Here is a 26,599-nt window from a genome sequence, read left to right as displayed (position 1 = left end):
TGCAGTTGGTTTCACATTGTGGAGCCGTGCCCACTAGTAACTGGAATGAAACTGTCCAAACTAATTTCACTTAAGATACCCTACAGCTGACCAAGAAAGGAAATTTTATACATAGTTGTGGGCCTTATTTAAACCCAAATCTCGGAAGTGAAAGACAGTGATTTAAACCAGTTTGCCAGCAACAAATCTACAGTGCTTTTGCCATTTAAAGATCATAATATGATGGTCTTCGAGAAGTTCCAGCAATTTGGCAATGTAAGAGGTTGAGTACTTTTTTTAATATATTGGCTGATTAACCATGGAATTGCTCACAGTGAGTCTGGGAATATGCTGAATTCATAACTCTAGGAGTGTTGAATCCTGTAAAATCAATTTCTTCTTGTGGCAGCAGATTCCATATTCTAACCATATGGGCAAAGAAGTTCCCCCTGAATTCCCTATTAGAGTTATTAGTGATGATCTTATATTTATGGCGTCTAGTTCTGTTTGCACCCAAAAGTGTAAACGTCATTTCCACATGTAACCTATCAAATCCTTTCATAACCTTAAAGACCATTATTAGGCTACACCTCAGCCTTCTGTCTTCTGTTTAGAGAAAAGAGCTTAGCCTGTTCAATTTTTCCTGATGGATATAACCTGCCAAGAAGATCAAATGTTCAATCTATTGTGTGCTGTATTAATCGATCTCAGCTAGTTTGATGTCAGGGCCCTTAGAATCAGCCCAGAGAAGTGAAAACAGCAAGGGTGGCCATTCCTAATTATTATCTAATGACTTCTGAGGGAAAGTTGTCCTCAAAAGTATGCTCGACTATAGATTAATGACCTTTGCGAGGCTCGCCATTTACAATTAAACATGAAGAACAGCTGTTCAGAAATGGTGTCAAAGACCATCATGGCTGGGATTTTCCAAATGAAATGAAAATCGCGTATTGTCACAAGTAGGCTTCAATGAAGCTACTGTGAAAAGCCCCTGGTCGCCACATTCCGGCGCCTGTTCGGGGAGGCTGGTACGGGAATTATGTGCAGCATGAGACAAAGAAAGTAGCAGGAATTTTCTTTCTGCCAGTTATCCCTATCTCTTCCTCTGATGGCATGAATTCTTTGCTAGGTATGGTTTCACCTACACGAATCATCATACTTTTCCCAATCGTCTACTCCTGCTGTGTGTGTGTGTGTGAATCCTGGAGTATCTGATCCTGTGCTTAGCCAACATCAGAACTCCAGAAAAGGTCACCGGATTTTGATACTAAATAGTATCTTGATCAATTTTGTCCACCCTGTGGACAACTATGACATCCTCACCATTGGCCCAATGGACTGTATCTATCTCAGCAAGTTCTTCCTGCCCTTATCGTTCAGCTACTCATTGTCTTAAGCAAACACAACATTGTGGGACGCTCTACTGTAGCGAGACCTATGCTGCAAGATCAGGGTTGCAATTTCTGGTTCAATGTTGGATTATTAACATTCCAGCCAAAGCTTTTTGATATCCACAACCTTCACTGTTTCAGATGACCATACGTTGAACTATACCAAATCTGTTACATGGGACAAAACCAGGGAATGAGAAAAAGTATGAGGAAATAAATAGATCAGGAAAAAAACCTGTACATTTTGAATGGTAAACTTCATATTATTTAAACAGAATGAGCTTTAAGCAATGCAAGCCCATAACTTATTTCTCCCTTTTCAGTTTGTACATGCCACTTCTTCTTAGCTGCTGGCACTGAACTTTAATGCAGGCAATTATTCACATTCAGCATATAAAATATGGGACTAAGCTGTTAATGTTTTATGAGCTGCCAGCAGTTCTGACCCCGCTTTTCATCGTGCAAACTGTTAAATTAAGATGAAGAACAAAAGACTCTGTACCTTTTTGCCATGAGTTGCTCCCATGCTGATGGTTCTCCCCACTCCTCTCTCTTCAGGATCTGCTGCAGTTCCCCCTGAACAATATCCTTTCCTGTCTGGGCTCCCTGTGCTGTTCTCTTTCTGTAAGAGAAGCTGCCTGCACAATATGCGAGGAGGCACAGACTGCAGCAGGCAGGCAGGAGATGTGAAAACACGCAGCTCTGGCACATTGACAACTTTGGTTTCTTCCACAGAACCAGGGCTTTACTAGTTCAGCAGAATGGCAAAGACCTCGGAAGGAAAAACCAAATAAGTATTTAAGAGTCTGACCAATTTACAAAATAAATGAACAACAACAAAAAAAATCACTGCAAATGCAATTCTGATCTTCACAAATATTTACCTCTAAAGTCTACAGCAGGCTGTAGTGTGTGCCCTGTGAAGCTTTAGTACTGAATAAAGATTACATTAATTGCTCATGACACAATGTGATGATGCACAAAGCACATGGATAGCTTTACATAGATTGTGACAGCCCTGCAATGCCTCTCTATTACACAGAGAGAAGGTGCTTCTGCTGCGTGTGGGCCTGGGTCTTCCCACATACACATTTAGACTTCTTCCCAGCAGTTATGCCAGCCATTTTGGTAGTTCACACAGATTACGCTGGTAAATTCTCTTGACCAACTGCTGGTGATGCGCCACAGCCAGGCAGTTTCTGCTTAAAATCATCTTAAGTCTCCTGTTGATCAACAGTTTCATTACAATACACTTACATAAGTGAATTGCAAAGTTCTCATTCTGTTACTTGAAGCAGGCTTTTTGTTAAACGGGCTTGAATATCTGAATTGCAAAATTTAAGGTGGATGAATAGACAGGCTCAGAAAATTACACAAATATAGACAGCTTTACACATTTTAACCATTGATCTGGACAATCAAAAGAAGTGCAAAATCTTGCAACAGTCCCTTGTTTGCATTTATCAAAATAAAGCCCTCATATTTTACACCAGACTATGTCAGCCAGCAATTTCGTTTTCCGGATGGCCCAATGGGACCGAGTCGACTTTGTCTCGGGTGTATTTTTATCATTGCAGATTTTGTAAATAAACTGTTCAAAACCAGCAATCATCAACGTTTCTTACCATCAACTCCTTTTAGTCATTTGATGCCTTTTCAAGGGCAAACATAAGGTAATTTCTGGTGGTTAGGAGTTCTCACAAGACCGATCTTTATAAAGCAGACACATGACTTACACTAGATCTTACACTCAATCTGATGAGCAAAAATAGGCAAGAGGGGATGAACCATGCAGGCTTTCTCAAAAGAATTCTTCCCCCAGAATCTCCTCATCTTTGTTCATATCTTCAGAATGAAGGTAAAAGCTTCATTCCATTTACTTGTTGGTGATATGACAACTATTCAGGATCTGCTGCTCAGGTATTGATCTGGGGTGGTGGATTGACTACCCATGGGATGGAAGTTGCATGTATTCTGAAGCAGGGCGTTGAGGGTATTCTGCTCCAGCTCCAATCCAGGTCTGGCACTTTGCAAGAACACAGGAGAGCCTAACTTGCCAATTGATCTTACACAAAATGAAAATATTTTGGCTGCAAATATTGCTTTTAAGCAAAAACTGACTCAGCAACCATTCCCAGAGAGATATTTAGATGTTTCTGAGGCTTTTCTCCTGATCATTGTACATAAGGAGGCCCCAAACTGCAAACACAGAAGAAAACATAGAAATGTAGAAAATAGGAGCTGGAGTAGGCCATTTGGCCCATTGAACCTGCTCTGCTATCATTATGATCATGGCTGATCATCCAACTCAGTAACCTGTCCCCACTTTCCTGGATTTAGCCAGGCAACTGAAATGTTTCCTTTGGTATTAACCTCAGATAATGAAAATCCCGCGCTGTTCCTCTCCATTTCCTCCATGGATAGTATTTTAGAACTCTATTAGCAGAAGTGGTAACAGAAAAGCCTTTTGGATTATGATGATAGATCAGAAACGTGCAGTGAATGGCTAATGTGATGTAGCTAATCAGATAATTGATTGTCCTTGGCATCCATAAGGTAAACCGGCTTGTTTGAATTCTGTATGATGAATGTTCAAAACCAATCACTTCAGGAAATCAGAGGACAGAGAGCGAACCCGAGTATCATAGAATTTACAGTGCAGAAGGAGGCCATTCAGCCCATCGAGTCTGCACTGGCTCTTGGAAAGAGCACCCTACCCAAGGTCCACACCTCCACCCTATCCCCATAACCCAGTAACCCCACCCAACACCAAGGGCAATTTTGGACACTAAGGGCAATTTATCATGGCAATCCACCTAACCTGCACATCTTTGGACTGTGGGAGGAAACCGGAGCACCCGGAGAAAACCCACGCACACAAGGGGAGGATGTGCAGACTCCGCACAGACAGTGCCGGAATCGAACCTGGGACCCTGGAGCTGTGAAGCAATTGTGCTATCCACAATGCTACCATGCTGCAATAATCCCAGGATAACTAGCTGGCATTTGCAATTCCTATCGGCTGGGCTCTGTGTGACATTGGCAGATGTCTGGGAGCAGGTCAACTGTTCACTCCACCTGTGTTTAGGGCAATGAGTGGCAGAGGGAGGGGAGATAATTTCCCATGCTGAGAACAGCTCAGACAAAGGAGGGTAGTTCCAAATTCAATCCTTAGCCAATGGTGAATTTGGTTGATTTCAGTCAGAGCTAGGTTGATGGTTTTATCATTGTCCTCAGTACTCCAATGCTGGTGAGTGAAAAAAGACCCACTAGAGTTTCCACTCGTCATCCCTAACAAGTGGAAATTGCTGAAAGGGCAGGCGTGTGACTTTAAGATACAAATTAATGCAGGGGTCAGGGGTTGATACCCTCTAGGGCCTACTGATTCTCACCATCAAGGCTCATATGATCTCATGCTATTCGGATGCGATCTCATTGAGTTACTTGTATCCAATGAAGCTGTGTGTTATGTTACGTAATGCTTTCAGGAAAATAAATGATGTGAGACACTATGCTTGATTTTCCAGAGGCATTTTTAAGGTAAAGTACAAGTAAATGTTTTTGAATTTCAAGGGCTTTTGATGGAAACCCTTAATATACCCCCTGTTGTGGCACCTAAAATGACAAGAGATTTAAGACTTCATAAATTGCAAGCGGAAAATATTAATTAATGGATTTCCTGTTCAGCTTGTAGAATGCATTCAAGGGATAGCAGCACGGCAGCACAAGAAGGGAAGTGTGTCACGCGATTTAGTCTTAGTTTCACTTTTACTTTTGAGCAGAGCACACACACACACACACACCTCTGCTGTTGATGTCGTCATGCTTTCTCCTTTTGTATAAATGTTTAATGTGCCAATCTTAATAAATGAACCCACAATGTGTTTACTCAACCCTTCTGAGTGTTTCTCAGTGCTTTAATGTTATTGTAACAATACAACATGGTGCTCAGCGACAGTCAGCCTGGCAGCAAGATTAGGTACAGACACAACATGGTAAACAGCCTTGGATTGTGCTCCATAGCATGAGGCGGCCGTCGACATTCTGGCCTTCTCATAACAAAGTCGCAGCGTTGGAGAGTTGAAATCACAGCGTGGTGACTGCACAGAAAAGCTTTGAAAATACAGTGCGGGGACAGGTAAACAGATGGATCCATTGTGATGAGGTTGCTGCAAGTAGCCTGCCAGTCCAGTGAGTGGGACAATGCATCGAGAGGACCAGAAGTGAGCTAGCTCAGTCGGAAAAGTCGTGTGACCAAGACGTTGGCCGGATCGATAGCGAGCAAGAGAGAGTCAAACAAACAAAAAAACTCATCATACAAATTGGGCCAGAGAAGGTTGCGAATATAACGGATGGAGCTTAGGAAAATCGTGCTAAAGTGGCTCCAATGAGGGGCAGCACGGCGGCACAGTGGTTAGCACTGCTGCCTCACGGCACCGAGTTCCCGGGTTCAATCCCGGCCCTGGGTCACAGTCCGTGTGGAGTTTGCACATTCTCCCCGTGTGTGCGTGTGTCTCACCCCCACAACGCAAAACGATATGCCGGATAAGTGAATTGGCCACGCTAAATTACCCTGAATTGGAAAAAAAGAATCGGGTACTCTAAATTTAAAAAAAGAAGAAATAAAAAGTGGTTCCAGGGACGTTTATCCCAGGTATTGTAGGAGAAGGAAGGTCAAAGGGATAGTGTAAAAATGTGCACAAAATTCCCCATTTTGAAATGGGATGCAGTTGAATTACTATCTGACATTGAAAATGTTTAAACAGCATACAGAGCTATGTTTTCGTGATTCAGCTGTGCCTGAAGCATACAAGCAAGCCAGAAAAAAAATCACCTACAATTGGGAATGAAGGTCTACACAGGCTGATCACATCAAGGTAAACTGCAAAGAGCTAAAGGGTCCTCAGCGTATACAAAGTGATGCACTATCAATTACGACGAGACGAGAGTAGAGAGTAACCGAGGCTTTATTACACAGAGATGCGTGGCCTCCGACAGCTGCTGCCGAAATGGCTGCAGTTCGGAGAGCACACACATTTATACTCCGCCTACTGTGTGGAGCCAGCAGGTAGGGATCTACCCCCGTACCTGTAGTACAGGGGCCTTACGGTAATACCCTTGTATGCAATGCAGAATATACAGTATAATACAACAGTGGTGACTACCACATTCACTCCCTGTTAAAAATGAGTCCAGCGGGGGTGGTGGAAAACTATTTCCATACAGGTTGTCAATAAAATTTCAGAGAAGGTTACAAATTTAGACGGTCGGGCACCTTGCTCCGTCGTTGAAAGCGGCGCAGTGCTGGTGGCGAATCAGGTGTCGGCTCAGTCGTCGGTGGCTCCGGGAGCGTGTCGAAATCCTCTTCATCCCCGGGTGGGACCAAGGTGAGGACGGATTGTCCTGGAGAGGGGGCTGTAATAGGTTGCACTGGGGGAAGGGAGGGTGGCGCTGGGGCAGAGGGTGTGTGTGTGGGGATCCAGCTGGTGCCAGGTCCCTGAGGGAGACTGTGCCTTAGCGGCCGTCAGGGTACGCTACGTAGGCGTACTGCGGGTTTGCGTGGAGTAGCTGTACCCTCTCCACCAACGGGTCCGCCTTGTGGAGCCGCACGTGCTTGCGTGGGAGAACGGGTCCTGGAGCTGCCAGCCACATTGGGAGCGAAACCCCGGAGGTGGACTTCCAGGGGAAGGTAAAGAGATGTTCAGGGGGGTTTCGTTAGTCGCCGTGCACAGGAGCGACCGAATGGAGTGAAGTGCGTTGGCGAGGTCCTCCTGCCAGCGGGAGGCCGGGAAATTTCTGGACCGTAGGGCCAGCTGGACGGCCTTCCAGACCGTCCCATTCTCCCGCTCCACCTGCCCGTTTCCCCGGGGGTTGTAGCTGGTCGTCCTGCTCGAGGCAATGCCCCTGTTGAGCAGGTACTGGTGCAGCTCATCGCTCATAAATGAGGATCCCCGGTCGCTGTGGACGTAGGCGGGGAAACCGATCAGAGCGAAGATGGTGTTGAGGGCTTTGATGATGGTGGCAGATGTCATATTGGGGCATGGGATGGCGAAGGAGAATCTGGAATATTCGTCGACCACATTGAGAAAATAAGCGTTGCGGTCGGTGGAGGGGAGGGGCCCTTTGAAGTCCACGCTGAGGCGTTCAAAGGGGCGGGAGGCCTTCACCAGGCATGCACGGCCTGGCCGGAAGAAGTGCAGTTTACACTCCGCGCAGACCTGGCAGTCTCTGGTGATAGCCCTGACTTCCTCAATGGAGAAGGGCAGATTGCGGGTCTTAATGAAGTGATAAAAGCGGATGACCCCTGGGTGACAGAGATCGTCGTGCAGGGTTCGGAGCCGGTCCACTTCTGCGCTGGCACATTGATGCTCGATCAATAACTCCAGAAGCGAGATTGGAGACAAGTTGGATTGGATTGGATTGGATTTGTTTATTGTCACGTGTACCGAGGTACAGTGAAAAGTATTTTTCTGCGAGCAGCTCAACAGATCATTAAGTACATGAGAAGAAAAGGGAATAAAAGAAAATACATAATAGGGCAACACAACATATACAATGTAACTACAAAAGCACTGGCATCGGATGAAGCATACAGGGTGTAGTGTTAATGAAATCAGTCCATAAGAGGGTCATTTAGGAGCCTGGTGACAGTGGGGAAGAAACTGTTTTTGAGTCTGTTCGTACGTGTTCTCAGTCTTCTGTATCTCCTGCCCGATGGAAGAAGTTGGAAGAGTGAGTAAGCCGGGTGGGAGGGATCTTTGATTATACTGCCCGCTTTCCCCAGGCAGCGGGAGGTGTAGATGGAGTCAATGGATGGGAGGCAGGTTCGTGTGATGGACTGGGCGGTGTTCACGACTCTCTGAAGTTTCTTGCGGTCCTGGGCCGAGCAGTTGCCATACCAGGCTATGATGCAGCCTGATAGGATGCTTTCTATGGTGCATCTGTAAAAGTTGGTAAGGGTTAATGTGGACATGCCGAATTTCCTTAGTTTCCTGAGGAATTATAGGCGCTGTTGTGCTTTCTTGGTGGTAGCGTTGACGTGAGTGGATCAGGACAGATTTTTGGTGATGTGCACCCCTAGGAATTTGAAACTGCTAACCATCTCCACCTCGGCCGCGTTGATGCTGACAGGGGTGTGTACAGTACTTTGCTTCCTGAAGTCAATTACCAGCTCTTTAGTTTTGCTGGCATTGAGGGACAGATTGTTGTCGCTACACCACTCCACTAGGTTCTCTATCTCCCTCCTGTATTCGGACTCATCGTTATTCGAGATCCGGCCCACTATGGTCGTATCGTCAGCAAACTTGTAGATGGAGTTGGAACCAAGTTTTGCCACGCAGTCGAGTGTGTACAGGGAGTAGAGTAGGGGGCTAAGTACGCAGCCTTGCGGGGCGCCGGTGTTGAGGACTATTGTGGAGGAGGTGTTGTTGTTCATTCTTACTGATTGTGGTCTATTGGTCAGAAATTCGAGGATCCAGTTGCAGAGTGGGGAGCCAAGTCCTAGGTTTTGGAGCTTTGATATGAGCTTGGCTGGGATTATGGTGTTGAAGGCGGAGCTGTAGTCAATAAATAGGAGTCTAATGTAGGAGTCTTTGTTTTCAAGATGCTCTAGGGATGAGTGTAGGGCCAGGGAAATGGTGTCTGATGTGGACCGGTTGCAGCGGTATGCGAATTGCAGTGGATCAAGGCGTTCTGGGAGTATGGAGGTGATGCGCTTCATGATCAACCTCTCGAAGCACTTCATTACGACTGAAGTCAGGGCCACTGGTCAGTGGTCATTGAGGCACGTTGCCTGGTTCTTCTTTGGTACCGGTATGATGGTGGTCTTCTTGAAGCAGGTGGGGACCTCGGAGTGGAGTAGGGACAGGTTAAAGTTGTCCGTGAATACCTCTGCCAGCTGGTCCACGCAGGCTCTGAGTGCACGACCAGGGATCTCGTCTGGGCCCGTCGCCTTCCGAGGGTTCACTTTCAGGAAGGCCAATCTGACTTTGGATGCTGTGATGGTGGGTATGGGTGAATTATGGGCTGCTGGGGCACTCGCCAGCGGATTGTTGGTTACCTGCTCGAACCGAGCATAGAATGCATTGAGTTCATCGGGGAGGGGTGCCCTGCTGCCAGAGATACTGTTCGGCTTCGCTTTGTAGCCCGTTACGTTGTTATGTTATGTAAAGTGAAGGCTTTATTACATTAGATGTTTCCCCCAGCAGCGCAGATACAGAAGGCAGCTGCTGGAGAGACACAAGCTCTTATACTCCGCCTTACTGGGTGGAACCAGCAGGCAGGCTTAACCAATGAAAACAGTACCTCCTACACCAATGGTCTTACAGCATTACAGGGTACCGTAATACCTCTAATACCGACTACCACACACATGTACCTCGGGACAGGGCATCGGGGGCTCGTTGATACAAAATCTCGTAATTAAAGGTGGAGAGCTCGATCCTCCACCGCAAGATCTTATCATTTTTGATCTTACCCCGCTGTGTGTTGTTAAACATGAAGGCAACTGACCATTGGTCAGTGAGGAGAGTGAATCTCCTGCTGGCCAGGTAATGCCTCCAGTGCCGCACAGTTTCAGCTATAGCTTGGGCCTCCTTTTCGACAGAGGAGTGCCGAATTTCGGAGGCATGGAGGGTGCAGGAAAAGAATGCCACGGGCCTGCCTGACTGCATCGCTCTCAATTGGAAGGGGAGCGTCTCGTCGACCGCGTGCATCACGGTTTTGGCGATGTCGGCCTTGATACGGTTAAAGGCCTGGTGAGTCTCGGCCGTCAGTGGGAAACTGGTGGAGTGGATGAGTAGGCGGGCCTTACCCACATAGTTAGGGACCCACTGGGCGTAGTACGAAAAGAACCCCAAGCATCGTTTAAGGGCCTTGGGGCAGTGGGGAAGGGGGAGATCCATGAGGGGGCACATGCGATCGGGGTCGGGCCCTAGAACTCCGTTCTGAACTACATAGCCGAGGATGGCTAATCGGCTCGTGCTGAACACACACTTCTCCTTGCTGTAGGTTAGGTTGAGGAGTTTGGCAGTGTGGAGATATTTGGAAAGGTTAGCGTCATGGCCTTGCTGGTCGTGGCCGCAGATGGTGACGTTATCAAGGTACAGGAAAGTGGCCCCCAGTCCATACCGGTCAACCATTCGGTCCATCTCCCGTTGGGAGACTGAGACCCCATTAGTGACGCCGAAGGGAACCCTAAGGAAATAGTAAAGGCGGCCGTCCGCTTCAAACGCGGTGTACGGGCGGTCCGCCTTGCGAATGGGGAGCTGGTGGTAGGCAGATTTCAAGCCAACTGTCGAGAAGACCCGGTACTGAGCAATCTGATTGACCATATCAGATATGCGTGGGAGGGGGCACGCATTGAGCTGCGTGTACCGATTGATGGTCTGACTGTAGTCAACGACCATCCTGTTTTCTCCCCCATTTTCACCAATACCTCTTGGGCTCCAGGGGCTGTTGCTAGCCTCGATGATACCTTCCCGCAGCAACCGCTGGACCTCAGACCTGATGAAGGTCCTGTCCTGGGCGCTGTACTGTCTGCTCCTGGTGGCGACGGGTTTGCAATCTGGGGTGAGGTTTGCAAACAGAGAAGGGGGGCCGACCTTAGGGGTCATGAGGCCGCATACAGTAAGGGGTGGTAGGGGCGCGCCAAATTTCAGGGTTAGGATCTAGAGGGTGCACTGGACGTCCAGGCCGAGTAGCAAGGCAGCACAGAGGTTGGGGAGGACGTAGAGCCAGAAGCCATTGAACTCTATGCCCTGGATGGTGAGGGTGGCGATGTAGTACCCCCGGATCGCCACGGAGTGGGATCCGGAGGCCAGGGTGATTCTTTGGTTAATGGGGTGTACCGTGAGGGAGCAGTGCCTTACCGTGTCGGGGTGGATGAAGCTCTCAGTGCCCCCGGAGTCCAGAAGGCAGGATATCTCATGCCCTTCGAACTTCACTATTGTCGACGCGGTCGCGAGGTTGTGCGGGTGGGACTGGTCGATCGTGACGGAGGGGCGACGCGGCTGGTCATCACCGGTTGCAGGCAATGAGCGGCCCGGTGAGGTGTCCGACGGGCAGGGGTTCTGAGGCGGGGAAGATGGCGGCACCAATGGGCCGCACCTGTCCTGAAGCTGGCAAGATGGCGGTGCCCTTGGGCCACACGTGTCCTGGGGCAGGCACGATGGCTCCACCCATTGGTTGTGAGGCAAGCAAGATGGCGGCGCCCACAGGCCGCACGTGTTGTGAGGGGAGCAAGATGGCGGCGCCCACGGGCCGCATGTGGTTTGAGGCGAGGAAGATGGCGGCGCCCACTGGCCGCACGCAAGGGGGTGCAGGGACAATAGCGCCGATTGAGCAGGCCTGGTACACTGCAGCGAAATGTCCTTTCTTGTCGCAGGCCCTGCAGAGTGCGCTCCGCGCCGGGCAACGCTGCTGGGGGTGTTTTGTCTGTCCGCAGAAGTAGCACTTGAGTCCCCTGGGGTTGGTTGGCTGCCGCGCGGCGCAGGCGTGTGGTTGGCTGGGGGCGGCTGCTGATGGGGTCCACGATGGGGTGACCGCTGATGGGGTCCACGATGCCCAGGAGGGGCGAGCCGTGCGGTTGGGGGCATACGCCTGGACATTGCGTGAGGCAACTGTGAGCGAGAGCGCTAGTTTCTTGGTCACCGCAAGGTCAAGCGTAGCCCCTTCTAAGAGGCGCTGGCATGTGTAGGCCGACCCTATGCCCGTAATGAACGCGTCTCTCATTAGCAGGTTAGAATGTTCAGCGGCCGGAACGGCCTGGCAATCACAGTCTCTCACCAGGGCGAGCAGGGCACGCCAGAAATCTTCCACAGACTCACCGGGAAGTTGGTGCGACGTGGACAGGAGGTGTCTGGCGTTGATCTTGTTGGTCTGCTGAGCGTAGTTCTCCTTCAGTAGCGCTATGGCCTCTGCGTAGGTAGGCTCGTCCTGGATGAGGGGAAAGACATCGGAGCTCAGCCGTGTGTACAGAATCTGGAGCTTCACTGCTTCTGAGATTGGGTCTGTCGCAGATCCGATGTGTGCTTCAAAGCAAGCTAGCCAATGTGCAAAGTCACTTTTGGCATTGTCTGCTTGAGGATGCAGCTGCAGGCGATCTGGCTTGATGCGGAGATCCATCTTTGTAAAATCTCTGTGTAATAAATTGATGCACTATCAATGACGACGAGACGTGAGTAGAGAGTAATCAAGGCTTTATTACACAGATGTGTGGCCTCCTACAGCTGCTGCTGAAATGGCTGCAGTTCGGAGAGCACACACATTTATACTCCGCCTCCTGGGCGGAGCCAGCAGGCAGGGATCTACCCCCGTACCTGTAGTACAGGGGCCTTACCGTAATCCCCTCATATGCAGTGCAGTATATACAATATAATACAACAGTGGTGACTACCACACAAACTACATTGGAAGATTGGATCAGTAACAGGTTAAACTTCCATATTCATCGATTAGAGTTCATGTCATTTTGACAACAGCCTACGGAGTCCATAGATCACTTCGGCAGCGGATGCAGAAAAAAAGAGTCCATTCTGGGATTTTTCCAACGCAGAGCTGACAGACAGAATTGTTGAGATGCCGACCACATCCACTCCTTTGGAAGAATTCCAGAAAGATCTTTTAGACAAGCATCTAAGTGTTCCCCGAGGATGGAATACAAAGCGATCCTCATAGGTTGATGAAGTTTACAGGTCCTAAGTACAACTCCAATTGTTGACACACTCACTAGAACACACAAACCTAGCAAGATATATGGAAGATGTGGCCTTCTGCATGAAGCAAGGGAATGCCCAGCTTTTCATCAGTTCTGCCAGGCATATGGCAGAATGACAGTGGCAAGGACTAGAGCAAAGGCCGATGTAGCAACAAAGAGCCATGCACTAATCCCAACAGATCGTAGACAATGGTACCTTCAGGTAATACCATCCAGTATCCTCTAAGAAACAGATACGTGAGGTGATTGACAAACCAGAAAATGATGATAATGTGCACGCGAGACAAAGGATGAACACATGTTTCACACCGTCAATCACGTGGAAAGTGTAGATATGATCACACCAACCAGGGTATTTGTCAACATTCAAATAATCTGTCCTAAGAAAGTTGGCAACTATTCGCTATTGGCCAAGATTGAGACGGGGCAAGTGCCAATATGCTACCCCTGTGAATTCTAAAAGACAGGTCTCCACAGACATGAAAGGCCATAGTAAAACCTACTCCTGTGCAACTTTTGGCGTACAGGGATTCATTATTTCCATGTGAGAAATCCATCGTTCTGGAGTGCAAGCACAATCGATCCTCCAGGGAGTCACAGATGTTCTACTTCCTGGAGACTAAAGGTGTAGCAATTGGAGATCTATCAACATGCTATGACCTCACATTAGTAACAATCCATTGAATCGGTCAAACCTCACAGGGAAGATGAACCTCAGATACTACTCTTATTTCCTCAGTTCGCAACCTTCCATCAAGATATCCAGAATTTCCGACAGAATTGGCCATTTCAAGGGGAGCTGCAAGGTTATGCTTGCAGGACGATGCAAGTCTGTCAATTGATCTGGTACATTTTATGCAATGCAAATACCAGCAGCTGCAAGAAGAAACAGTGGGAAATTCCACAGTACAGAAACTGTAGAAAACCATTATTGAAGGGTGGCCTGATTCAATTCAACATGTCCCCAAACACGTGAGACCATTTTGGCCTCACTGGGATGGGCTGGGCATCGCCTGGAGATTCATTTTCAAAGGCAGGCAGGTGATCATACCACAGTCCTTGACATTCTTCAACAATTTCATCGCTCACTGGATTTCAAGTTAACCCAATCCATGATGTAACCTCTGATGTCACATCCGGAATGACAAGAGATTGAAGACTCAGGTCACATGACCATAAAAGGACCATATTAATGAATGGATTTCCTGTACAGCTTAGGATAATCAACATTTATTTTTTTGCATATTCCTGGTTGCCAGGTAAACATGCCAGAAGCAAACCTGAAGTGCTCTTACATTTCCATCCTTTAGAAAGCTGGTTTAGTACTGACAGCCTCATCAGAACCTGCAGAGGAGGTTTCCAGTTTCTAACAGTGTCGTCCTCGGTAATGAAAGTGTGGGAGTTAGGGTACTGGTGATTCATTTGTGACGTGGCCAAAGGAAAGTAACTGTACAGAGTATTTTTTGATCAAATATTAGAAGACAGTAGACAAGAGCAAATACAAAACTGGTGAAGGCTGAGGAAATAAAGATCAAGGCTGCGATTTTGACAAACATTTTCTAAGTTAATTTGTGGCGGGTTTTTCAGGGGGTTTCCCGCCGGCTCAGTTCTACCAGCGGATTCTCCACCGCTATTCAATGATATTTAGTCACTTTTTTGGGCTCGGGGTTTTTTTCACCGGTTTAGCCCACACTTAGAATTTTGTTTTAACGCTGGGGAGCTGTTGTAACCTGCCTGCTTACCATTGGCTGGGGACTAATGACAATCCCACAATCCTGTGGGAGTATGAGCTTCCCCAATGAGGGGGGGGCGGAGAAATCATGAGCAGACTCCCTGTATAAATAAAGCTGGCCAGTTTGGAACCAGCAGGAAGATGTAATCAGCAAGTGAGGTTGCTGCTGTTGTGTGTATATATGTTATTGTAAATAAATGTTATTTCTTTGTATCCTTGAAACTCGTGCTGGATTCTTCGTGGCCCTCACAAAAGGAGCTGAACTCCGAGATCAGGCCCCCATTTTGAAAGTGTGCCCTGATCTCTAAATGAGCTTGTGGGTCACCCTACACCCATGGGCAATGACACCCCCCACACCCTCCAAGTGAGAACACCCCACTATGGGGTGCCTGGGGGTCCCCCCTCTTCAATCCCCCTTACAGCACCCCCGCCCTTCTAGGGCCTGCACCCATCACCCACCTAATATCCCGGAGGCCCCCTACGTCCCTGCACTCCCCACCTTTCGAACACCCCGTCCACCCTCATTTCATGGGCATTGCACCCCTCACCCATGTCCCTTGGCAGTGCCAGCCTGGCACTCAGAACCCTTGCACTGGCACCCTGGCATCCAGGCAGTGCTCCTGCCATCTTGGCAGTGCAGTCTAGGCATGTTGGCAATGCCAGGGTGGCACTGGCAGTATCAAGGTGCCAGCTGGGCAATGCCAAGGTATCCACATTCCAGGGGGAGGGCCAAGGAGCCACACTCACACACCCTGACCACCAGGGGTCTCTGATGGCCCAGAAGACCCACCGGGTGCCGTGCTGTCTGCTCTATGTTTGTGTGGACCAGCACTAATCAGCGCCTGTCTGCAGCCTCCCTGGGGAAGCTGGAGAATCGAAGGAGGCCGATGGATCCCCCATAGATATGACCTACTTCCGGGGGTATCATTCGGTCCCGCCCATTTAGGGCGGTGTTCCGACTCCGACGTCTCGCGGGTCTTTGGAGAAGCTTGTGAGGCACGGGGCCTGTCAGGAGGCTCGCTTCATGCCTCTCCCGGTATTTTCCGGCCGCATGGTGCTCAACGCTGCTGGAGAATCGTGCCCCAAATGTTCACAAAGAAGCCATTTGAAGAATATTTCCAATTTCCAAGGTAAAGTACTGTTCACTGTTTTTACAAAACAGTGATGCCAAAATGATTCACTTTCATGATGTAGGATTCAGGTATGTCAAAGATCAGAAGCCAGATTTATAAATTTAAAAAGACTAATTTCGAAAGGATTAAAACAAACACAAAGGGCGTGATTCTCCAGAGTGCTGTAGCGAGCGGGAATTGCTGCTTCTTTCCCGGTGCTCGGCCCAGTGAGGTTGGCAACACTATTCAATGTTAATTGGTCCACTTAACGAGGCCTCATGGGCTTCTCGCCCCGAATGCTGGCTCGCCAGCTGATTCGCCGGGACCGCGCTCGTCAGCCCCCCCCCCGCTATCAAGGTCGAGCAGCACTTAGGCTACACTTGCTTAGCCAACCCCAGCCAGCTTACAACAATGGGGCCGAGGAGACCAGCCCCAAGATTCGGGCATGCTGACCTGAAGAGGCTCCTGGATGCAGTGGAGGCCAGGAGGGGTGTCCTGTTCCCCCAAGGGTCCGGGAGCGTGAGCCACAAGGCAGCCAGTGCTCCCTGCGATGAGGTGGCGGCAGCAGTCAGCTTGGGGAGTGTGACCAGGAGGACTGGCCTCCAGTGTCCGAAGTAGGTCAATGACCTACACCGGGCAGCCAGAGTGAATAGGCACTAATGTCCTACCCACCAATCCCCCCAAGGGAACATCCCTCCCATGCGATCTTCAACTCTCCCTCCATGCCCTCCCCCTTCAGCACACCCTCCACCCACCCCTTCAACCCTCCCTCCAACCTAACCCTCCCTTCACACCCGCCTCCACAACTGTTAACCATGCGTATTGCTAACAATGCCTTCTGTGCCCTTCAGGAAAAGCTCTCCCATAATTGGCGGGAGAAGGCCCTGGAGGTGACTGGTGTGGCAGAGAACAGGGCGGTCACCAACGCGGAGGCTGGCGGATGCCGCAGAGGTGAGGGGCCACCAGGATCCACCCGGAGGACCTGTCAAACGTGATTGCCTTATTGGCCGACCCATGTCTCCCATTGACCACATGTTCATTCTCCCGCAGGTCCAACAGCGACCCATCCCGGGCGGCGCCCTCTCCTGACTCTGTGGCGAACATCTCGGAGGAGAACTCCGATAATGCAACTGTTATAGTCGCGGCACAGCGGCCATCCCCATCCTCCACCAGCGCAGATACACACGGTGGGGAATGTTAGTGGCCAGGCTTCTGGGGCATAATCTGGTGAGCGCCACACTGCTGCTGATGTACATCTGGTGGAGGCAGGAACCCCCAGGCGAGACAGCAGTCAGAGGGCTGCTGGATCCCTCGACCCAGCTGGGTCCCAGCCTGATGCTGAGCCTCTGGAACAGAGTTACCCAGGGTTGATGGGGACAATAGGGACCAACCTGGACATTCAAAGGGAAATGTCAGAGTCACTCCAGCAGATTCATAGCTGATTGGAGGAGTCCCAGAGGCTATGGGTGCAGGAGGTGTCGCTGGCAATGCTTGGCACCGACTCCAACACTGCTAGGGTGGCGGCCACAGTAGAGAGCCTGGTGCACATCGTCAACACCATTGATGAAGGTGTCCAAGGCGTTGCACAGTCGGTGATGGCCATGGCTGACGGTCTCGGCAGTACGTCAGCCTCACTGGGAGATGCCACCTAGTACCAGGTCGACCTTGATGGGGTTCTGCAGGACATGTCCCGCTCTCAGATGGGAATGGCCGAGGCGCTTCGGAGCTTGTCCCAGTCGCAGGTGGGCATGGCTGAGGCACTGCAGAGCATGGTCCGGTCACCAGGGGTATGTCCCAGTCGCCGAGGAGCATCGCCGAGGGTTTTGGCACGATGGTGTGGACTATTGGGAACCGCCAGATCTGGCAGAGACAGATGATGCAGCCCCACCCGGGGCCTAAACCAGCTGCCGCTCTGTCCTAAAGTGAACCTCAGGACACTATGGGCCCCGACTGGGGAGGAGGAGTCGTTGAGTGCCAACCCTTACCCTTCCCGAGTTCCACCCCTCTGATGAGACCCCTCACGTCTCGGGTTCAACACACGGGACAGGGTGGCACGGCTGTGCATGTATCGTCGATAAGTGAGCTGGGGCCCTCCGGCCCCAGAGCCCCCAGAGGACACCCGCCAGAGGCATCGAAGGCCACAGAACAAGGTAAGCAGCTGGCTGCCTCCACTGCAGATGTGCATCCTGGAGAAACACCAAGATGTGGCGGTAGATCTAGCAGGGCCAGGCACTGGGGTAGGGGAGAGAGGTTAGGTAGGGGGCGGGGTTGGGGGTCGGGGGGGCGGGGGTTGGGGGGGGCGGCACTCTCAGAAATGGGGTATTGTACAGCACATTAAACAACTCTTTACACGAACAGTATGATGCTTCTGTCACTTTCTTCCACAATGTGGGTTGACCCCCGGACCTGTTGTCTATTTCTCCAGGCAACCCCCCCCCCCACCCCCCACTCTCCCCATGGCACCTACCCACCCTCTGGCCGTGGTCATGTCCCTGGAGCTGTGTCCCATCCCCTGGGTGTTCGGATGTTGGCTCTTGCGTGTGTGTTGTTGATTCCCACACAGGGTCCAGGCATCAAGGTGTGATGGGAATGCTCGGCAATGACCCCCACATGCTACATGGCCCGCCTCCCCACGGGAACCCACTTGGCAAGTGCCAAGTGCTCATTTAACCACGATTGCCAATTCCCTATTAGCGATTGCCTTCAGACGTGCAGCCAGTGGCCTCAGCAGCCGGTGGGGGTTGTAGGTGATCAATGGGGCAGACGGGCAGGGAAGGGGTTGTCCCCAGAATGGGGTTGGGATCCAAGGGTTGGCATGGTGGTGCCGTGAGTGATTGCCCCCCCCCCCCCCCCCGGTTGCACCCCCCAGCATCTCCCCCCCAACCCTCCCTAGGCGGCCCACCCCTGCGGAGGGTTCCCCCACCCACCGACGAACACTGGGGTGACAAGCCCAGCGTCCCCGGTCTCTTTGCCTGTGAGGAATGATGGCTATTCCCCTCCTCGGCTCCCCACAGAAGCCCTTCCCTCAGGTTCGCTTTTTAAAAGGAGTACTAATCGGCGCCAGCGTGAGCCCTTGCTGGGGAGGCTGGTGAATGACAGGAGGCTGTTGGATGACGGGTGGCTCTCGTTAATTGTATGGAAATGGGGCTTAAGTGGTGATAGTTGGTTTTTCACCACGGTTTGGCGAGATTCTGAATTCGCCCGATGGGAGCGGCCAGTTGCATTGCAAACTGTTTGGCGCTTGGCGCGGTTCCTGTTTTTGGCCTCTCCCGCTATTTATCAGCCTTGTTACGCTTGAGCGTGAGTGTAACAAGGCGGAAGATCACGCCCGCAGGAGAAGTGATTCACCAACATTCCAATAGAAGACAAAGAATAATACTGGACAATCAAGAAAAGATCAGGGAGCATATATGAAACAAATATCACCCTAAGTGGATTAACAAATTATTTTGAGAGAGAAAGAAAGGGAAACCTCACTGGAACGAAGGAGGTTGAGGGGCGACCTGATAGAGGTATACAAAATTATGAGGGGCATAGACAGAGTGGATAGTCAGAGGCTTTTCCCCAGGGTAGAGGGGTCAATTACTAGGGGGCATAGGTTTAAGGTGAGAGGGGCAAAGTTTAGAGTAGATGTACGAGGCAAGTTTTTTACGCAGAGGGTAGTGGGTGCCTGGAACTCACTACCGGAGGAGGTAGTGGAGGCAGGGACGATAGGGACATTTAAGGGGCATCTTGACAAATATATGAATAGGATGGGAATAGAAGGATACGGACCCAGGAAGTGTAGAAGATTGTAGTTTAGTCGGGCAGTATGGTCGGCACGGGCTTGGAGGGCCGAAGGGCCTGTTCCTGTGCTGTACATTTCTTTGTTTCTTTGTTTGTTGAAAATGGCTGCTATAAACCATGCAGAGAAAAAGGAGATCTCTGAGATGAATCTGGGCTCGTGCAGAAATATGTCGAAAGGGATGAACAGAGAAGCCAAGTAAAAATGGTCAAAGAGGCAAAACATACGATAAAAACAATCTCAGCATTATGATAAGAATGCAGATCCAAGAGAGTCCCCATCATGGACATTGCTCACATCGCTAAGCTTATTCTACTGTGATGCACGATCAATTGCACAAAGACTACAGTTGGGTACAACTGTGGCTTTATTACAGTCAGGTGCGTGGCCTCCTGCTGCAGCTGGCGAAATGGCAGGGCACTGGAGGTCATACATGTTCTCTGTGGGCGGAGCCGGCCGGCAGGAGCTAACGGTGAACCTGTAGTGCAGGTCCTACCTTACATCTCCTATTACAGTGGATCACCACATACTGATAATGCATTTTGTATGTTCTCCACTTCTGTGTTACTCTAATTTAACTTGTTGCTTACCTGCAGCATCAGGCCCCCTTTATCTCATGCCCCAGTGCCTGTGTAGGCCAAATTTGTTCTCCACCATCTCTAAGCAAAATCATCCCATGACTGCCAGACTCAGTTGGCTGTTCGGAGCTCAACATTATGACATTTTTAAAATCGTCTGTAAAGCATGACAACAACTGAACAAAACGTCCCAGCATGTCTTATTTCAAATGTAACACTGTTGTTCAACTGATGTTGCCATTGACCCAATATGTTTGGATCTGTGGTAGTTCATGGGCATTTGATCTGCTTTTTGTGCAGAACTGTAAAACATTCAGTCCTTCCCATCTGGTAACTTAAATAACTCAATCAAGAGAGTATTTTAATTAAGAGGGGAGTTAACTTCACATATCAACTATTCCATGTGGGAAAAAAAATGCACTATTCACCTCACTTCAGCCAAACAAAAGTTGTATTCACCTTTGGCTCTGCATTCACACTTTCAATGGGTTTCTTGAATATCCACATAATCTACGCCTTTCAACATTTTAAAAACATGGGCCATTTTCTGCTCTAAGACCATAAGACCATAAGACAGAGGAGCAGAATTAGACCATTCGGCCCATCGAGTCTGCTCTGCCATTCAATCATGACTGATATGTTTCTCATCCCCATTCTCCTGCCTTCTCCCCAAAACCCCTGATTGCCTTATTAATTAAGAACCTGTCTATCTCTATCTTAATGACACGCTGACTTGGACTTCACAGTCTTCTGCGGCAAAGAGTTCCACAGATTCACCATTCTCTGGCGGAAGAAATTCCTCCTCATCTCTGTTTAAAGGATCGTCTCTTCAGTCTGAGGCTGTGCCCTCGGGTTCTAGCTTTTCCCACGAGTGGAAACACCCTCTCCACGTCCACTCTATCCAGGCCTCGCAGGAAGATACCCCTCATCCTTTTCCTCCCACTATCGAAAGCCAGTTCCAATTTAGTCATTCAATACTCACAGCAGCATTTTAGCCTTAGAATTATTCTCATTGATCATCACTGACCATCTCCTAGTAATGGTAGACCATGCTTCTTCTTCATTATATTTAAAATAAAAGAGGAGGAATCATGTGATGTGAGCACGGGGACTGCTGTGTTTTCGTGAGGTCCGGCTCTGCTCATCTTTCAATCTTTGTTTTTACCTTTGCGCACATTTCTTTTATGTCTTGTTTCAGTTTACATGGCTTTTACTATGTACCGAGGTTTGTTGGTCAAATGTTTCAGCACTTTTGAGCTCAGACAATATGTTTTAATCCTTGTTGATTCGCGGCAGCTGGGGAGAGTTGGGGTGGGGCCTAGATTTTGGTGGCACAGCTGCCTTTAAGAGGTTTCCAGCCCTGACAACACAGTGTACACTGACAGATGGCTGCTTGCGATGAAGGTGATCCGGTTAATGGTCTTGGTTCCAGGTATGGGGAGTTAAAGCGTAGTTTCAAGAGGTATTGTTATGGAGGTGGTGGCAGTGCAAGAGAAAGTTTTGGTTGCAGAGAGAGCACTGGGCAGGATTCTCCGACCCCGCGCCGGGTCGGAGAATTGCCGGGGGGGGGGGGCGCGAATCATGCAACGCCGCTCCGACACCAGTCCGCTGATTCTCCGGCGACCAGAGAATCGGCACCAATGGCGCCGTCATGGTCGGCACTGTGCCAGTCGGGGGCCGCTCAACGTGGTCCCCCCCGGCGATTCTCCCCACGCGACGGGCCGAGTGCCCGCCGAGTCCTGCCGGCGTCGTTCTTGTGTGGTCCTACCCGGAGGGACCTCGGCATTCTGGCTGCAGGGGGTCGTCCCTGGTGGGGGGGAGGGGGGATCTGACTCTGGGGGAGGCCTCCACCATGCCCTGGCCTGCGATCGAGGCCTATCGATCAGCGGGCGGGCTTGTCCCGGTGGGGGCTAATGTTCCTCCGCGTCGGGCTCCTGTAGGTCTCCGCCATGTTGCGTCGGGACCGGCGCGGAGAACGGCAATCCACACGCATGCACAAACACGCGCCGGCTATGGCGCGCATGTGCGAACTTGCGCTGGCCATGGTGCGCATGCGCGGACCCGCGTCGCCCGTGCCGCTGCCCGTATCGACAGCTGGAGCAGCGTGAGGCTCTCCAGTGCCGTGCTGGCCCCCTGTGTGCCACAGGATCGCTGATCCTAGGGGACAGATGACGCCGTTGTAAAGCGCTCCAGCGTTTACGACAGCATCAACACTTAGCCCCAGGATCAGAGAATCCCGCCCACTATCTCGGTTGGAAACCCGCCTCCATATGGTTGAGTTCCTGCTGCATGTTCTGTCGTCCAACCTGAGGACCATCCAGTCCTGTCCGGTCTCTCCAGAGAGGTGGCAGAGGTGTTTCCAGCTGAATTTGAGAACTGGCTGCCATGTCTTGGGAGCCTCGATCTGGAAGGCAGGTAGCACAAATTTGATGGAGCACATTTAATCCTCTCTCCGAGGCCTGGTTCCATGTGGTCCTGTTCATGGTGTCAGTCGAGAAAAGCTGGGCTCGTCTGAGCCAGCCAGGCCATCCCTGGGCCATCCCTCACTCTTAGAGCCTTAGAGCACGGCTGGTTATACTGAATTAATCAGGTTTTATTATGTACGGCTGAATATTGTGTTTGGGAGTTGTGCACCATTTCTATATCCTAATATGTCTTCAGGGGGAGACAGAGGAGAGCTGGAGCATGAGGAGCGGTGGAGATTTTGGGTGGTAAGGTTAGATTTATCCTCATTATGTTCAAAGAAGGTACCCCGAGTTAGAGTTATATTTTAATGTTTTTTTTACGGCTGCGCATTTTGGTTCTTCAGGCCCAGGTGGACTGTATATTATCCTATTGAGGACTGTTGGGCTCCCCTGACGGTCATTGCTTCTGATGTGGGTGTCCCTCCTTGACTGTTCTAACTGCTGTCAGAGCTCTCGTGAGTGAGGCTGGCCTGAATATCCTTTATCTGGTGGTAGGTGGTGCGTGGTCACTCCCAAGAGATTTTCTTTTTGCTCTTCTCTTTTCCTTCTTGGACATGGGGTTGGCCCTGTCTTTGGGCTGTGTGTTGGGTGGTTTGAGGGGCGTCATGTTCTGTATTGGACTGAATGTCTTACATTTGGAAGGGTGTAAGGAGTGGGGTCTCAAGGGAGCACTTGGAGCTAGTTCTCCGATCTTACTTTTTTCTTTGTGGCAGGCCCGGCATCATGGTAGGTATTCTGTTGTTCTTGGACTGCGCTTCCTCCGTTGGGGGTGTTGTGGAGGATTGTGGCTAATAATAATCATTATTATTGTCACAAGTGTTGTGTTATGCTTCTTCATGTAGCATAAGCTGCTTCCTTGATGGAAACTCTGACAAAGGAAGGTTCAGACTTGGAGATAGGTTTAACACGTTTATTGAACAGTTAACAATTCTCCTACTTGAGTTCGACTCTCCTGCTAATCTTGCTATAGTAACTCAATCTAACGAACCAGTCTGCTCTAAGCCATGTGGTGGGTGCAATGCTTCTGATCTGCCCCTCTCTCTCACTAAGTGTCGCCTGTGGAAAGAGAAAGAGCATGTGTGCCCTGTCCTTTTATATGGGTTGCCCCCTTGTGGTAGTGTCACCTCTGGGTGTCTTGAATGCCCATTGGTCGTGTCCTATCCTATGTGTTCATTAGCTGTATGTCTGCATGTCATGATGTCTCTGGTGCTCCCTCTAGTGTTTACTTAGTCTTAGTGTATTTGCATTAACCCCTTGTGTATTTACAGTGATGCTTATCACCACAGCCCCCCTTTTTTCGTGTTACATTTTTTTGTACTACGTTAAAGAAAATTGAACAAAATAGGTAGATAAGTGATGACATGTACAATTCATGATGACAGTGATGATTGTACAATACCAAATAATATGTATCAGTCCAAAGTTCATGAATTAATATGGTCGAGTGGCTTTCTTGTTTTGTTATTGAAGTGTCGATGTTGATCTTGTCATTTCCTTGTGAACGCCATCAGTGTCCCTGTGCTTAAGGAACCAAGAGGTCATCAGGAGGTGTTCAAATGGTCAAATCACTTCGTTGTCTGATTTGGACTCTTTTTTTTTTCGATGCTTGTGGTAGCGATGCAGTATTTAATCTGTGTCGTCCGGCCTGGACTGTGTCTTGTGATTGCGATATTGATGCAGTATGTCATCTGCCTTGAAAGCTGGTTTGCTTGTTCGTAGTAGAGCAAACTCATCTGCCGTGAAAGCTGGTTTGCTTGTTTGTAGTGGAGCAAACTTAAATCGGTGAGATTTGCTGTCATGCCATGGTATGGCTGTACTCTTGCCAGTGTTAGGAGCTGTGCTGTTACATTGTCCTGCATTTGCAGAGTTGTCCCATGTCATACCAGTCGTTGTTCCAGTGTTGTTGTTTTTGTCGTGCGTGTTGTTGACATTGGTGCCTTTGGTACGGTTCTTGTTGTCTTTGTTGTTGTGTTCGTAGGTTTTGTTGTTGTGTTTGTTGCGCTCAATGACCACACCAAGTGGAGAATTCAAGTCCTTCACAAAGTTACTTGTGTCAGTGTCCTTTGTGGCATCTGCTGTTTCACTGAGCGTGCCATCTCTGATTCCTCGGCGCTCCCCGTCTGGAGTCATGTCCGGTTCACTCGAATCATCTTCGGCTTGTCGATGCTCCCCGTCTGGAGTCCTTTCTGGTTCACCTGAATCATCTGTGGTTTCTTGACACTGCCCGTCTGGAGTAATTTCAGGTTCACTTGAATCATCTGAGGTGTCACTTGAATCATTGAGGTGTCTTGATGCTCCCATCTGGAGTCAAAACATTCAGGAATGCATTTTCTTGTGGAGAGGCTCGAGTGGATGAGGTTTGAATTAACGTGGTGTCACTGGAGTCACTTGTAACCTCACTTTGATCGTCGAGTGCCTCTGTACATACGAGCGGAGAACAGTCAGTCTCGCTGTCATGTTGCACATCTTGTATGGGAATTGTGAAGCCTTTGTCACTTGTCGCACATGCAATGGGTAGACCTTCAGTGTCTTCTTGTCGGTTAGATGAGCTGGGTAGGCTGTCAGAGTCTTCTCCTGGTGGCTCAAATAATCTGGGTAGACTGTCGTAGTCTTTCTGTTGTTCACGTGAGCCTGGTAGACTGTCATGGTCGTCTTGCTGTGCACTTGAGCATGGCAGACTTGCATCGTCTGCTGCTGGTTGCTCAGATAAGGTTGCTAGACCTTCATGGTCTTCTTCATGCAAGGACTGTGCTCTGGAGTCTTGCGTTGCTTCCATCATGGAGTCTGTCAACGAGCTCGCTGTGGAGGCTTGTTTCGTTCTCTCTGTGGAGTCTGGCATCGTTCCCTGTGTGGAGTCATGCAGTGGTCTCGCTGTGGAGTCGATCTGTGCGCTCTCAACGGAGTCGTGCAGTAGTCTCGCTGTGGAGTCTTTCTGTGTTCTCTGTGTGGAGACGTGCAGTGGTCTCGCTGTGGTGTCTGTCATCGCTTTCTGTGTGGAGTCGGGGACTCTTCGTGGTGCGTGGAGCACTCTCTGTGTGGAGTCGGGGGCTCTTTGTGGTGCGTGGAGCACTGTTCGTGGTGCGTGGACCACTGGTGTGGAGTCAGGCTGCTCTCTGTGGGCTTGTACCGCTCTCTGTCTCTTGGTGTCAGGCTGCAGCAGAATCCTGTACTTCTGGGTTAGGATGTCGTCTGTGCTGGGCTGAGGAGCCTCAAATCCGAAGAACCCGTCCATGTCTGTGTCGGATTCTTCACTGTACAACACATCTCGTTGGGGTTCGGATTTGGTACTGAGGTCGCCACGTCCAATGATGAAATCATCTTCCGAGTCGTAGTCTTCAAGGACCATATCATCACTTTTTGTGTCGGACCTGTCATTGTGCTTGCGATGTCCAAAGAAGTAATCAAAGAAGTCGTAGTCTTCAAGGACTAAATCATCTCTTAGGGCGGTGCTAACTGCTTGTTGCAGGGTTCTGTGGAGGTTACTTTCAGCTACTCGTCGGAGTTCAGTCATTGTGCTGTCGTTCCAGGTGAAAGAATTGTGTTTTACGGCTTTAAAACTGTTTTTCACTTTTTTGGGACATTTCCCCTTTAAGTGGGCGTGGTCCGGGGCCTCTGACATCATGCCGCTTGTGACGTAGAGCGTAGGAATGGATCGCGCATGCGCAAATCGCTTTTCCTTTACCGTGCGCTCTTTGCGCAACTGCACATGCGCGGCTTCTCACGCATGCGCAAACGGATCTTCCTTTCCTGTGCGCACTTTGCACAACGTCACATGCGAGGCTTCTCGCGCACGCACAAAACACTTTTTCCGGTTCTCGTCTTCTGGGGAACTGCGCATGTGC

The 26,599-nt window shown here is 49.8% G+C and overlaps 1 protein-coding gene across 1 annotated transcript in view; it reads right to left on the bottom strand.

Annotated features, from left to right (window-relative positions):
• LOC140388359 (actin-associated protein FAM107A-like) overlaps positions 1–2,028 on the bottom strand; it is a 359,626-nt gene extending 357,598 nt beyond the window's left edge. Inside the window, exon 1 of the mRNA XM_072472389.1 lies at positions 1,873–2,028. Coding sequence (XP_072328490.1) covers positions 1,873–1,896 — 24 coding nt within the window. The 5' untranslated portion in view covers positions 1,897–2,028. The remainder of the gene's footprint in view (positions 1–1,872) is intronic.
• Between the last annotated feature and the right edge of the window lie 24,571 nt (positions 2,029–26,599).

The sequence above is a fragment of the Scyliorhinus torazame genome, chromosome 13, assembly GCF_047496885.1.
Source record: "Scyliorhinus torazame isolate Kashiwa2021f chromosome 13, sScyTor2.1, whole genome shotgun sequence".
Taxonomy (NCBI): Eukaryota; Metazoa; Chordata; class Chondrichthyes; order Carcharhiniformes; family Scyliorhinidae; genus Scyliorhinus; species Scyliorhinus torazame.
The sequence above is the reverse complement of the archived record's forward strand: the minus strand, read 5'-3'. Positions and strand labels throughout refer to the sequence as shown.